General features: G+C 40.9%; 2 protein-coding genes across 4 annotated transcripts in view; both read left to right on the forward strand.

Annotated features, from left to right (window-relative positions):
- The first annotated feature begins 264 nt into the window (after positions 1–264).
- Positions 265–5945, forward strand: soat1 (sterol O-acyltransferase 1). 2 transcript variants are annotated; one of them, XM_086047275.1, is made up of 16 exons: positions 265–414; positions 774–928; positions 1765–1823; positions 2168–2316; positions 2500–2559; positions 2631–2738; positions 2840–3125; positions 3234–3312; positions 4052–4136; positions 4219–4264; positions 4354–4483; positions 4588–4685; positions 4766–4864; positions 5137–5272; positions 5365–5510; positions 5615–5945. In XM_086047275.1, the coding sequence occupies exons 2-16, from the start codon at positions 775–777 to the stop codon at positions 5678–5680; spliced, it is 1701 nt and encodes a 566-aa protein (XP_085903401.1). In that variant the 5' UTR covers positions 265–414; position 774; the 3' UTR covers positions 5681–5945. The 2 variants fall into 2 exon arrangements, with proteins under 2 accessions (XP_085903401.1, XP_085903402.1); XM_086047276.1 differs by having other exon boundaries at positions 4411–4483.
- Positions 5946–8443: 2498 nt separating this feature from the next.
- Positions 8444–15399, forward strand: part of abl2 (c-abl oncogene 2, non-receptor tyrosine kinase) — a 32449-nt gene continuing 25493 nt past the window's right edge. For both annotated transcript variants that reach the window (XM_086047658.1, XM_086047659.1), the window contains exon 1: positions 8444–9110. In XM_086047658.1, the coding sequence (XP_085903784.1) occupies positions 8894–9110 (217 nt within the window). In that variant the 5' untranslated portion in view covers positions 8444–8893. The remainder of the gene's footprint in view (positions 9111–15399) is intronic.

The raw sequence follows: 15399 nt of genomic DNA on the forward strand, positions 1-15399 counted from the left end.
CATATTGTTTTGCTTTGTTTTGTTTTGTTTTGTTTTTGTTGTTGTTTTTTATTTAGTTGTTGAAGATCTGTGTTTTGTTCATTCATTGCACTGTTACAGCTGGTTGTAATAACTACTACTTGTAGAATGTGCAATTGTACGGAAAAAATACCAGCCTAAAAAAAGTACAATCACAAAAATACGTTGCTTCATTGCTTTAAAAAAATGCCGCGGCCCCTGATGACGTATAAGGAGGAGAGACGTTCGGCCAATGGGCGTCGAGCTGGCCGGTCATCATCTGCTCACTGTTGACGCAATGGAGAAGGTGTGCAGTGTCGCTCATTGCTCAGTTTGCTGTCAGTCATAACGACGCGTGCTGCGGACTGGATGCCCCGTGGAGTTGTTGCAGTGTAATTTTTCCCGAGAGGTTCCCACGTGAGCGTTTTATTCGTTTTCCTCTCAATATCGAGTTTGAACCTGTTGTCTGACTACGATAGTTTGGCTAAGTTGATTAGCTCTCACCTGTGGGACCACGACATAACGTTAACACTTTACAGTACACTAAAATTAGGAAAATTTGTGTTTCCTTATCTGTGAGACAGCTGGCAGCTCTGTGGCTTTACATGTGCTAACTGTGAACTGCTAGCTGTCGGTACAGAGTCATGTGAAACTGATTCACTTGTCTTACTGGGCTCGTTTTGTGTGTCACTCAAAATCCTTCGAATTCTTGTCTATAGTCAGTAGTGAGATGTCAGTCAAAAACCCAACTTTGTATGTAATGTTTTGCTTTCTAGGATGGACAATGGGGATGACAACGGTGTCCGGTTCCGCCACCGAAACTTTGCCCAAATGCCCACCTTGTCTGACCCGGATAGCCCAGTGAATGGCGAGTGTTGCCGAGGAGGGGAACACAATCAGTCCATTGGAGAAAGTCACATCAGCAGCATTGGTAGGAGTTACTTACAGTGGATGTAATAATTATTTGAAGTTTGGTCAGGCATTCACATATAACGGTAACTCTTATGTGTTCAAGCTTGAAAATACAGCATGGGGATCGAATAGCAATTTCCATATCCTGTATTACAAACACTTAATAGGGTGGACTCTTATCTCTATCTCCTATTAGCTCGTTAAAATGTCTGAGCTTTTCTTAGGAAGTGAATCCACATAGTCCTTTATGAAAGAAAGTGAAATAATGAGATGGGTTGCACACAGTGATTGTTAACCGGTGAAAAGCAAGTCAGCCCAAGGTTAGGTGGGATAGACTCCAGCTCATGAGGACAATTGTTATAGAATATGGATGGATGGAATTGCACTTTGTCAAACATTTGTAGTCAAGATGTGGCTTGATAACCGTGGTTGTGTTATCTCTTGATATGGTAATGCAAAATGATGAGGTATTTTGTGGAAATATGCAGTTTACCACGCAGCCCTAGCATTCAGGGAAAAATACAATTGAATAAAATTGATTGTAAAAGTGCTTCAATTTTGACATTGTAAGTTATGTAAGGACTCTGTAAGGTAAACGCATATCTGTATTTGTGTACTGTATGTTATCACAACTGTAGTATGAAGTAAAATTGATTTCTTACCATTTATGTTTGAGCTATTCTTTAACCCACTTGCTCCTTAGTTATGCGGTTTTATTGGATGAATTACTTGGATACCTAAATTATAAAAAAAAATTGTTGGGCTATAATTTGCAGATTAACAAATTACCAGTGTACATTCCACCCAACTACATACTCACATAATGCGGGAATGCTGTGTCTTTTATGATTTCAGGGAAAATTGAGATGGAGCAAATGATCAGCAAGAAGCTACAACTGAAAAAGAAAGCAGAGGTTGGAAGCTAAGTCACTTGTTTTAGGGGATTGTTCATCATGCTCATTTGAATGAGTTGCTCAGGAAACCAAAACGTGAGGCCAAGTTTCCTTCAATGTTTATCTTGGTTCTGTCCTCATTGAGCAGCGTCATGTCTCTCGACGCAATTTTTACAATTGACGACCACTCATTTTAAAATCTATCTGCATTGTTTGTTTCTGCATGCTTCATAAGTTTTTTCCCCTGTAATGTCTAATTTGGGAAGAGTTGTAAGCAGTGAATTTAGTAAAGTGCTTTATTTATTTATCTATTTATTTATTTAGCAGTTATAGTGACTTGTTCTGTGCTTTTTGACTCTCCTCAGTGCCTGAAGAAGGACCTGATGCGAGAGTTTGACAACCAGGTCAATGACTTCATGGACAGTCTTATTGAGGAGTCGACTATATTGGAGTCTGCGCCCCTGCCTGCTGTCTTCTCACCCCCTCTGTCAGACAAGGAGAGAAGCAGACTCGGGTACGTTTAAAGAGTACATCATATCCACTCACTGAACACTTCATTAGGTACACCTGCACACTTAACTCACAATCTAAAGGAAGAGTTGGTCCATTACAAAGGCCTTTATGCTCATTTTTTGATTGGTTAGAGAAGTATTACTGTTATTAGCGTTACTAGCTTTGCCATGTGTTGTTCCTGCAGGCATTTCCGACCTCCTCATGGCCAGGGCAAACAGTTCGTCAGTCGCAGGTCCCTCCTTGAGTAAGCGGAGCAAACTTCACCGCCGCTATCAAGGGTTTCCAGTCACAAGTCTGTTATTTATTCCCCCCCAGTGAGCTCTTTGAGGTGAACCACATCCGGACTATCTACCACATGTTTATTGCCCTCCTCATTCTTTTCATCCTCAGTACATTGGTGGTTGATTTCATAGATGAAGGCAGGTAATATTCAAGACTGGTTTGACCATTCACATAACAGATAATGCCGGAATTTTGCTTATTTTTTTCTCAACTAAATTGTCCTGTCTGTTTTATGTCTTCAGACTAGTGCTGGATTTTGACCTGCTGGTCTACGCATTTGGACAGTTCCCACTGGTGCTGGGCACGTGGATCTTTATGTTCCTTTCAGTTTTAGCGGTTCCCTATCCCCTGTTCAAGCTGTGGACGCAGACCCAGTGTGGCTCTTCCAGTCACCACAGGCTTTACAGCTTTCTCTTTGGCTCCATGTTCCTTCTCTACCAAGCTATGGGCCTTGGTTTTTTACCCACATATGTGGTTGTGGTCAACAGTTTGCCCCCGGCCTCGTGTTTCATCGTCATCTTGGAACAGGTATTCTTCGTGTGTTTGAACGTTCCGATTGTAAAGCAGTTACTTTTGGAAATGGAAAGTTAATTGGACCAGAATTACTGAAATTGCTGTGATCTTTGCGCATTCCAGGTGAGACTCATGATGAAAGCCCACTCCTTTATAAGAGAGAATGTACCAAGAGTTCTGGCCTGGGCTAAGGACAAGTCCAGTAAGTCCCCTCCCCACAATATTCATGGAAGCCAATACATGAGCTGTGTCAAAAATTCGAATCATGCTCATTTAGCAAAATATGACAATATCAGGGGTATACTGTATTAATCTACATAAATGTCTATTGGGGTGTACAACTCACACTGAGAGGTGTTTCAAATAGTGCCTAGATTTGTCAACCACTGATTTCTCCTGAGATTTGAACACATTTTAAGTCAGAAAAAATATTCTAATCCAGGGTCAAACTGCTGACCTCATAAAACCTTTAGTAACTGTACAGGGAATGTTTTAAGAAAGTAAAATTTTCAAATTCTTAACTGTAATGCAAGTGCTAAAATAGTTTAACTCCAATGAGCTTGAACTCATGCTGACAGGAGTTTCAAATTTTTTGCTTTTGTATGTAGCTGAACGAGGCAACCAAAATATTAGAAACAGCTCTGTTTCACACAGTGAATCTCTACAACAGCGCGAACTTCAATCACAAAAATAAACAAGCTGTTAAATTAATTCTCTTTGACTGTGTTGCTCAAAAATCTGCATTTTCTTGTAATGTTGATTTTTCTTTTCGTCCCCTTTATTTGATTTATTTTTTTAAATACTACTTTTTTATTAGATTAGTGTATTTACTATTTAATTATGACTGGATTGTTCAATTAGCAGTTGAGTGCATATAGCATACTGTAACCACCTTTTTCTATTTTGTTTCTATTTTAATTCATCTGTTCTTTCATGTCTAGGCCCAAGCCCGGTGGTACCTCATGCTTCTCAGTATCTCTACTTTTTGTTTGCACCTACGCTTATCTACAGAGATAAATATCCAAGGTAAACACAGCATCAATCTTTGAACTATCAGAAAAACTGAAGATGGAACACCTGAATTAACCGTCTTATATTTTTAATCTAGGAGCCCAATGATCAGATGGGGCTATGTGGCCACAAAGTTACTGCAGGTACCAGTCCTTCTTTGAACTCTAACTGACAGACTGAAATAATACATGTCTGCCAATTTATGTTACCATTCCGAATTTTCTCCTCACAGGTGCTAGGCTGTCTGTTTTATGCGTACTATGTGTTTGTGCGGCTCTGCATCCCTCAGTTCCGCAGCATCAGTCTTCAGTTTTTTGACCTGAGGGCCATGGTCCTGGGTGTATTTAACTCCATCCTGCCTGGTAAGACGAGCTACTCATTCTACTTATCCATTATCATCTTAGCAGCCATTGTGTTTCCTTATCTGCTATTAATTCTTACTTTTTTTTTCTGTTGATTTTTGCAGGAGTGTTGGTTCTTTTCTTGGGGTTCTTTGCCTTCCTCCACTGTTGGCTGAATGCATTTGCAGAGATGCTTCGTTTTGGTGATAGGATGTTCTATAAGGTGCCTCACCTTCCGCTTACTTGAAATCCATGTGTGGTTGGTATGTGGTCAGACTAATTCGTTTTAATTCCACCTCATAGGATTGGTGGAACTCGACATCTTTTGCCAACTACTACCGTACTTGGAATGTAGTTGTTCATGACTGGCTGTTTCACTACGTGTATAGGGACTTCCTTTGGGTGAGTGGGTCAGCTTTTGGTGCACTTGTTTTTTGGGTTTTTTTTTCCACCATCTTTATATTAAACTGCTTTATGTGTACAGTGGAACCTTTTAAGTCTGCTCTTGGTGCTGGTCAAGCTGCAATTTTCTTCATACAATACATACTTCATACAATTGTAATAAAAAAAACAAAAAACGGTGTGACAGACTTTTTATATCTTCTGTAATTCCACATGGATGCAGTCAAACCAGCTTGGCACTAATGTTTCTGACTTGATACTTGTGATTTCAGATCTCTCAGAAGCGCTTCCGAACAGCGGCCATGCTGTTTGTGTTTACAGTGTCTGCAGTCGTCCACGAGTACATCCTTGCAATCTGCTTCGGCTTCTTCTATCCAGTCCTCTTCTGTCTGTTTATGTGCTTTGGAAGTGAGACACCAGTACACCTTTCAGCTTCCTGTTTTCATCTGCATTCTCTAGAAGCACTTAAAGAGTGATCAATTCTCTTCATTTTCTGACAGTGATGTTTAACTTCATCCTCCACGACCAAAGGAAAGGTCCCATCTGGAATATAATCATGTGGACTTCCCTCTTCTTGGGTCACGGCGTAATCATCTGTTTGTACTCTCAGGAGTGGTATGCCCAGCGCTACTGCCCCCTGAAAGAGGTATTTTCTGACTAGTAATGTGCTTTTTTTTCCCTTGCATGCTTCTTTTTTTTATTGCTTTTACAAAAAAAATGATAATTGTTAATATTATATTTTTGCCTCAGCCCTCCTTGCTAGAGTTACTGCAGCCTCGGTCATGGACCTGTCAGAGAAGTGTGATGACCAATTAACAGGCCCGGACTGCAACTCTTGACACATGATTACGTTGACCAGCCTTTCTGTTACTGTCCGAAATTTTGACGTCTACTGTTTTTTGTTTTTTTTTAGTTTACTGCACTACAGTCACAACTGAATTGCCATAAGAATGTATGAAAAAGATTCAATAATCCAAAATGTCTTTGTTCCCAACTCAAACCGATGCCTTACGTATATATTCTGTCTTCAGAAGAAAATGTGTGCACACTATTTTAAACATGCATTTCCCAATCGACTTGACTTGATCTACTGTGAGTTTACTCCTTGTGCCAATATGAGAGGACCAATCATCTGTGTGGCCAGTCATTATGTACAAGTCTTTCACACGTACAGTGATAGTTAATATTTAACAAAGCCAGCAAATGCAGCCCTATCATAAAGGTAATTTAGTTTGTTTGGCATTGCGAGGTTCTTGGGCTGTTGGATCATTCAAACGGTATATTATAAAAAGAAATACAGACATAATATAGTCTGTGTCAACGATGTATTCTGTATAACTTGAACTGGCTTGACCAGAAAATGAACATCATTGAGAATTTTTCTTTGGGACCAAAATGAAATGTTATGCTTAACATATTTGTCTAATTATATGCACTTGTTTCAGCTATGTAACTGCAGTCTGTCAGTATGTTTAAACACTTGAATATTGTTGATGGTTACTCAGTACTAAGGGCTAATTTACAGAATGAGTCCTTTGATTTCAGCCATGATGATGTTCCATGTTGGCAATTAAGTTCTGTGCTTTTACTTACATTGAGTTCTAATCAACGTCATACACTCATTGCACGTTTAATGTTTCTATTTGTAATGGATTTCAACACGGGAAGGATATATGTGACTGTAAATCATGAGATAATCTGTATTTAAGTTTGAAAAAGAGCGATGCAAGCCTTGCTGTGCACTATTTGAACACAAGGTGGCACTGTATTAAAAGTTTACGTTTGTATCAGCTATTTGTTCATGAATACTCCTATATGTAGTTATAGTAGTTTATAGTACTGTGTTTGCGTTTGACAGCGAACATTTGTTACTATTTTACTTAATTTAACAACACTTTAGACGTCCACATTGAACTCCTTGACAATTTATACATCATCCACATTATTACTTTTGGTCACGAAATGACATTTATTTTTCTAGCCTATGATAATCGTGACATGCGACCGTTTTGCACATCTCCATTTTCACATGTATCCTTTATTCGAACTTTGCTGAATGAAAGCAAAAAAATGATTACGCTCAACTGTTAGTGAGTACATTTTATTTATGTAGCATTTTCGCAGAGGACTTAAAAAGTGTTCATATAGTTTTAAAATACATTCAATTGCAGTGTTTGCCTTGACTCGTATATGGGTTGTGACATCACATTCTTGATCCTTAGATAGAAGGCTTTCCACAAAGTTTAGGAGTGTGTTTATTGGAATTTGTGGCCATTCCTGCAGAAGTGCATTAATGAGGCGACACTGATGTTGCAGTTGAAGGCCTGGCCGAGTCTTCTCACTATCGGGTTGAGATCAGAATCAGAACTCTGTGCAGGCTAGTAAAGTTCTCCCACACCATGCTCTCATCATGTCCATGTCTTTATGGAGCTTCCTTTGTGGAATGTAGTCTTGTTGGAAAAGGGAGGCCATCCTCAAACTATTCCCGCTGTGGGGCGGCATATGGCACAATGGAAGAGTGGGTATCTCCCATCTCATAAATTGTGGGTTCATGTCTTGTGATCATGTCAAAGTGTCCTTGAGATAGATACTGAACCGCCAGTTGCTCCTGATGCTGTGTCATCTGTCGATGAATGAGGAGCCAGTATTGAGTACCTTGTAGGTGGAAAAGTGCTATACAAGTAAAAGCAATTTGGAGCAAGGAAATATCCAGTTTCTTTCACTGGAACTAAAGGGAATATTTTGGACAATGTTTTTAAAACAGTGATTCACAATCAGGGTGTCATGGCACACTAGTGTTTTGTAAGGGATCATCAGCTGTGCCTTGGGAAATGATCCAGTTTCACTTCTCATAAAATTACAGTTTGTTCATCAGTCTATGCCAGTGATGTGTAGTGCCATGCAGAACAATTACGGTAAATACTTTTCTATTAGATGGCACTAGCACCACCATTGTTCACTAAACAGGTCAACATTTCACATTTCATACTTCAGGTAAATTGAGCAATATCATTTTTTCACCCCATTTTTTAGCCTTTTTTCTGGTGATAGCCAATGTTGTGAGATTTTTCTAAAATGGTAGCAATTGGCTCAATAAAGGTTGGGGTACACAGAATCAAAAAAGTTAAGTGTGAAATAGTTAAAATAATTATGGTGAAGGTTTTAAAATTATATGATTTTCAACAAAACTGCTTTATAGCCACATTTTCCATAGTATGTCATTTGTAGTTATGTTTTGGTGGTTTCCAAATTCTTTAAAATGAAACCCATATCATGTGTTTCATATGATTTGGTTTTTACATAGATATTGATCTCTCTTACCACAGAAATGGCTAACTCGTGCGCACGAATTAGTATTTCGTACGCACGAATTATTTGGATTGCATACTTTGAATATTTCAAGTGAAAAGTGAAAGACAAATGTAATTGAACATTGTGTCACCGTGGGCAAAGTTTTAGGGTCTGGGGGTGAGAAGACACCACAGCTGTCAGAACACAGCTCTAGGGGGTGTTGTTTGGACCTGACCGGCCACGCTGCAAGTACCGGAGATGTGTTGGACTTGGACGGCGACGGCCGGGGGAAGAGCCAACCCCCCGCCGCCTTGTGCAACACATCTTCTGTTCTGCGGTAAAGATGGCGGCGTCAGAGGGGGCGCGCAGCAGCCGGACCACGGCGACAGCATTTTGAAAAAAGCTCCACATTTGAGCAAAACTCGCTCGTTCATCTTCTGCCTGGACGACGTCTGTTTCTCCGAAGCAAAGACGGTCGCTGTCACGCAGCGGGGGTGGGTGTTTTTATGTTTAAAACCCGGGGAGTTGTGGCTTTCTGTGATTGCTGCTAACAGCAGCTAGCTGTTTAGCCAAGCAAGCTAATACGGGATAGTTAGCGGCGAGAAGCGCAAGGAGGAGGAGGGGGATTGAGGAACGCTATTCGGCACTCAGGCTCCTCCAGCGCAGGGGAATGTGAGCCAGAAGCACACTGGGGATTTGCTCGCTTCGTCCCGAACGTCCTTACGACAAACTACCGGGATGGGACAGCAGGTAGGCCGCGTCGGTGAGGGCACATCGACCGGACTGCAGCCGCCACAGCCCCACGCGTCCCAAGCACACCAAGGGAAGGGGAACCGGGGGAGCGTCGCCGGGAGGAGACCCCGAGAGCCCGGCAGTAACACCGGCACACCGCCGGGCAGGACCGCTGCAATCAACGTGCCTGACCCGTCGATCAATATATTCACCAAGCATTCAGGTAAATACCTGTGTGTTTGTTAGAAGCAATGTGTGGAGTTGTTTTAATATTTGTGGCAGCTTATTAGCATCGGCTAAGCAGAGACGTGCTAGTTTGACGTTAGCGGAAATTTTAAGCAAGGTTTCACTCTTTTCACACGTTCATGTTCCCTTCCTATTGTTTGCTCCTATTTTATACTATCATTACTGGAGATGACCTCGCATGGATGTGTGATTAAAACAACACCGAGTTATATCTTGTGCCTATGCTGCATGTGACCTGACTATGCCAAAAGGAGGGACAATGTTATTGAGGAAGCCCAATTTACGTAGCCTTCGGCTCCGATTGTCTATGATTTCACTCTTAGATGCCATCATCTGATTGTCGCTTTGGTAAACATCCTCGCCTCCGGAGGTTTAGGAGCGATTCCACCCCATTAACTCCGTATAGGAGCCACCGCGAGGGTGGCGCTACAATAACGAGTGGTTTTGTCATGCTCACTTGCATCCTGTCTCTTCGCGTCTACTGTTACAGCACACTCAGCAATCTGACTGCAGCGTTTGATACGGTTCTGAATAATTTAGGTCACCTTCTGCCGATACAAGATTACGCTCATGCCAAGTAATTGTTTTTGCAATATCTTAACGTCTGCCCTCCTTTGAGAGGAGATTAGTGGGATCACCGCTTTCCCTGAATTAGATGAGTTTTTAAAAATAAACTAAATGTTATAAAGCTGGATTTCCTGTAAATAACTGGCAATCGGCTTGAGTGGACCGTGCTACTTTCAAATGAGCCATTTTATTACATTTTGACATGGTGATAGTTGGAATCTCAGATTACAAACTTAATTCATTCCGAAACTGTGAACCATAACGTGGCGTTAGCCCACCCACTAGGGGTTGAACCGAATAAACGACTTCACTACTCCAAATCAACGTTCCAAATCTTGTAGTCGACTAATCATGAATCACATGCTTTTGGCATCTCGACTACAAATTAGGCAATTTACAGAGAGCGCTTTCAACTCTACTGTCAGCGGACGTCGCCGAACTAGAACTCTCTGTGGAGCATCAAAAGCGACGCAGTTTTCATTCATTCGCACTGGTCAAGAAGTGGTAAAATAAGATGGTTGTGGATGAGAATACCAGTTAGCCTTGCTAGCTTTGGCTACTCTGTTCGTTGCTAATCTTAAAATATTCATTCCAGCACAACCTAGGGACTGGCGGTGAGCAATGGCAGCGGCGTGAAGTGAAGCGCCATCTTTTTCCAGAATGCCATTTGCAAAAATGGACAGGAACAACCATGCTAACGATAACTTCATTCATTACACATAAATCAACATACCGACACTTTGCTTTATGACACTGTGTCATGACACAAGTCTATCATCAAATACAATGAAAGCACAAGTGAATTAGAAACAGAAAAGTGCACAATTTTTTTAGGGAGCCTGCCTATAAAGTCGCATCTTACAACACACTATGCTATGGAACACAAGATGAGACCGTCCAACTTGTTGAAGAGAAATGTGCGCAGGATTCGCACTAGTTACTACAACAATATTCACCGTAATGGTGGGTTGTATTTGTCCAGGCATTACCATAAGACCCACGCTTCATCCACTCTCATCCGGGCCAACTATTTCCAATTGCCGCAGACTCTCCAACTGTGACGAAAGTCGTTTTTTTTGTTTGCATTTTTGTACGTAGTCAAGGGATAAGTGGACGTTTAAAATTGAATGTTTAAATTGAACTAAGTTATTATGATGTGAACTACAAGATACCATTTTTGCTGATAAGCAAAATAGAGATGACTTGGCGAGCAAAAAAAGTTGTGCTCTTTATCCACAAACGCATACAGAAAATAGACCAAACTGTGGCCAAAACAACAAGGTGATGACTGTACCATGGGTTACCTGTACTGTCCCACCTCTAGTATACAGAGGGGGTTGGACGATGTGCTTCTGTATGTGAAATACGTGACCCCCGGAGTGAACCAGATTTAGACTGTGTGAGAGAAAGCAGAACTAAGCATGGATGCTTTGACTGTTCACAAATTGAAGCATACCTGTAGTTTTTAGGGCTGTCCCTATCAAATCATTTTAGAATTGATCATTCTATCGATTTGTTTTGTTTGGGAAGACTGTGTGTATGCGTTACTAATAGGTATTACTAATTACTAACTTATTACTAATAGTTGACATCAAGCTTACATTTCCGGGGATCTGCATTGCATTTGGAAAAAGCTCGATTCGGAACTGAAGATATCCAATTTTATGCCTTTTTTGTAGTTACGCTGACATTACGCATATCCTCATTGTGCCACATGAGAGCAAAAAGTCTGAATGTTGTCACTTGACCCATCCAGTGTAAATCTAGCCTAATTTGTCATCACAACATGGCACTCAACAAGCTTGCCCAATTGTTTGCAAGCGAGGGCAGTGTTTTTTTATATTTTTGGATTTTTTTCTCTTTCTCAGAGGTGGATATTTGGGTGTGCGGGTCCTTTCAGAGTGTGCCTGAAAGGACACGGCAAATAATTGTCACAACCTCCGTCTCCGTGAGGTTCTTCTTCCTTGGACACATGGGCTATTGTCATTGGGGAGATGCAAACTCCCACTTTAAATCTCAGAGAATTGTAAAATGAGGTTGAGAATAAAAAACCGCACACTGCCTTAACTTTGATAACAAGTAAGCAGTGTAAAATCCAAATGAGCTCTTGTGTGGCAGGTCTCACACAACTTCCATTGGCGATGGTCCTTTTGGAATAAGTGTCCTAAAAAAAACAAAGGAAGAAGTAACAAAGATGCAAAGTTAATTGTTGGATGATTGCTGAACTGAGATTTTACAATATGCCGATGTCTTGTACTGTATGCATGGCAGTGACGTTTAGCATGACTTTAGAGGCATATTTTCCAATAAACTTTTGGGTTGAATAACAATGTGTCATCTCTTCCTGAACAAGGCCGCACCGTTTCTTCTTTGATTGACTTGGAATGTGTTGCGTAATGACGATGGTACTTTGCGCAGCTATTACATTTATCCTTATACATCAAAATAACTACGTCAATGCTTAATGCTTGTTATCCCCTATAGAGCCTAAAAGAAAAACATATCTATAGTATCTCAGGCTTATGTAATGGAGATGACAGGATGCCTGCTAGGTGGTTTAGACGTTGTCATCTCATTTTTAAGCTTTTGGTAAGACTATGACAAAGCAGGCGAGGCATGCCGCATTTCTGCACCAAAGTTGCTACCATCCTGCAGTGGACAAGGACACACAGACAATAGGGACTTTGGGGAATGGATAGGATTTCCCGTCTCTGGCTGTGGCAAAACTAAGCCCAAGAAGTACAGACTTATTTACTCCCATCCAAGTGTTCTGCCTTTCTCATGCTGAGAGACAAGAGTGTCGTTTTTATAGCAGTCGTAGTGCCTGCCACTCTGCAGAGAGTTTTTTTTTGTCTTCAAAAGCTCACTATAATAGAACAAGGGGTCTTAAGAGAGAATGAGGACGAAAGTCTTTCACTGGCTATCAAAGTGCTCTCTTTCTCATCGAAATGTGGTGACAGTGATGAAGAATTGTTAGTCTTTGTGACAGAAGCTGGGTTTGTTTTGTCCTTTTTATCACTGCCCTTTTGACTGCCTGAAGTGTCAGTCAGTGCTTACGAAGATTAAATTAAACAAAATTATGTAGCTGTTATTTGATCCATCTGGTGATTTGTCAGATTTAGACCGGGGAATTTCTCCATGTTCTTTAGCTGTTTAGGGTTGTTATGGTTACTGGCCTGACAGGCTTGCAGCAATATGATACAAAACAACTCAGAAATTGCTGAGAAAAGCTGTCGCCAAGTACAGTCGTCCCTTGCTATGTTACTTTCTGCGGCTTCAGTGCATTGCAGATTTTCTTTTTGTCATATCCTTAACGCGCATTGTTTGCTATATCACAGGTTTTTTTTCCACACCGACTGTTACAGTGGACTCGCGTAATAATAAGTGCGAGCTGGGAGGAAAGAGTGTGGAAAAGACAGAGAATGTCCAAAGATTGAAATAATTTTACACTTAACTCATTAACTGCCTGACATTTTCAGACCCTCATTTACCCTAACGTTTGAAAAAAAAAATGGAAAAAAATGTAAATAAATTCCTGGGATTGAATGGCAGGACTCTGAAAAGACATATAAAAACGTCAATTTTAAAAATGATATAGTTCATTCATCACGTGTGTAAACGTTGGATTAGACTGCACAATGATATACATGCCGAACGAAATATGAAATATATCCATATAGAGGTGTGTTTTTCAGCTCTTACTCATTTTTCCAAGATGAACTAATTACTACCAATCAAGCCACACATGTACAATTAAAAAAGCCTTTCTTTAAGTGCAATGTGTTTATTGCAAGTACAAGTGGCTTAAGTTACACAACTGCAGGTCTACGGTGCAGTAAACATCGTTATGTAATTCAATTCAAGCATTCTACCGCTAGTTGGAATGAATTGTAACCCCTCCGTTGGGTCGACATAGCCGCTGGTGCAATTTCAATCGCTTTTTTGAACAAACGTCAACAAAATACAGTAACCACAAGCACATTCTTAGACGATCTGACGATGGCCTCAACTGACACAGTCACTCAACACCAGAGGGGCTAATGTTTGGCCCGTTAACAGCCAACCAAATGTACATTCTCATTCCCTGACTTTCACAATACTCAACAGGCCGGGCCTGCCTTTTAAAGGGACTCAAACATTCAAAGTCACAGATACTCCAGTGTAGATTGTGAAAATGACAACGCCAGGTGAACAAAAATAATACCTGCACCTCACATGCATACACAGCGTCTTACATTAAGCCTTTTTGGGTGGTGGCTACATCGGGCCACTATGAGCCATGCTGTGGTGGCCTTGCCAGAACCGGCACTGGCTCTGTATAATCATGACAACGTTACTAAGCACGTTATTATCTGTGTCTACTACATAAATAGAAAAACGGTGTGTTTCTTGGTGAGCCAATTTAACAAACAAGAGTAGCGCAAAAATCACTGCTGTGTAAAGTTATCCTTTTTAAGAAAAAAAAAAAAAAGGTTTTTATTTGATCTTGCTAAAAAGAAGTCCACTGTTTCATAACAGATTATTGTTCGCTCGCCCGTCATGAATGACCGGCTCCTTTTGCCCCGTGGTTGTTTGGATAAATGTGATTTAAAAACAAGTTCAACAGCAATAATCAGAGAAGGGCATCGCCTAACCGTCACGAAGTTCCCGTCTGCGTATTTAGCCGGTCCCAGTTGGTCCAAGTCAGCCAAACGACGTCGAGAACAGACTTAACCGGTACCATGTCACACACAGGTGCCTCACCCCTGACACTCAGCCAAATAAATAAAAAATAAAACTGTGTTGTTTACCTTTTGGTCCCACAAATGCAATTACGTGCTCCATATTGTTTTTATTTCGTCAATCACCACGCAGTGCGTGCGTGTGTGTATCTGTTGTTTCTATTTGATATATTTTCTTTATTTAGCGGTTTGCCTGCTTGTGCGTGTGACGTGTACATTGAGTTCTCGACGCCGATTGGCTGTCGCCGACGAGGGACCGACTGGGACCACGTGGGTCGGCTAAATATGCAGACGGGAACTTCGTGATGGTTAGGCGATGTCCAGCTCTGGCAATAAGAATAACAATAATAATAATACTGAAGATGATAATCATAATAATAATACTTTTTTTATTTTAGTTTTTTTTTGCGGCGGCTATAGCATACATCGAATTACTTTTTAATTTCATCATGACCATATCCCCAAGTAGAGAAACCAAAGAAGTTCAAAATGAATACTAGTGAACCTGTGCAATGACATATTTCGACCGTTAATTGACAGTTTCTTAAAATCCATCTTATAATTTTGTACGTTTTGTCAGAGAAAACCCACGTTGAATCAAATGATACCTTCCCGGGTCATAATTGAATGGTGCCAGTCTTTGAGGAATGCATGGTTGTCTGTTGAGGTCATGCCTGTATGTTGCTGCCTGTCCCTTCTGTTGTGGGCCATCTTGCGTGCTCACACTTCAAAACCGTCCAAAGGGCAAATAAGAAACAAGCAACCTTTGGTATGAAGCGCCTCTTGCGTTGCTGTGGTTGTGACTTTGGGTTGTTTTTACCCCTCTTAATCCATTCATGACAAGGTGAGTCATTTCCTGTCTCTAACTCAGGTGTGCAGCAGTCCCTCTCAGCACATTATTAATTCAGCAGCTCTGCTTCCCAACAAGACTTCCTCTGCTTCACCAGGCAGAAAAAGAACCACGGATGGAAAGAGAGA

This window comes from Filicampus tigris, chromosome 12 (genome assembly GCF_054856515.1).
Source record: "Filicampus tigris isolate MCC_2025a chromosome 12, RoL_Ftig_1.0, whole genome shotgun sequence".
NCBI classification, from domain to species: domain Eukaryota; kingdom Metazoa; phylum Chordata; class Actinopteri; order Syngnathiformes; family Syngnathidae; genus Filicampus; species Filicampus tigris.

Coding starts and splice junctions, on each gene's coding strand:
- soat1 (XM_086047275.1), top strand. CDS start 775: ATGGACAATGGGGATGACAACGGTGTCCGGTTCCGCCACCGAAACTTT. Junction 929..1,764: donor AAGTCACATCAGCAGCATTG/GTAGGAGTTACT, acceptor TTATGATTTCAG/GGAAAATTGAGATGGAGCAA. Junction 4,484..4,587: donor ATTTAACTCCATCCTGCCTG/GTAAGACGAGCT, acceptor TGATTTTTGCAG/GAGTGTTGGTTCTTTTCTTG.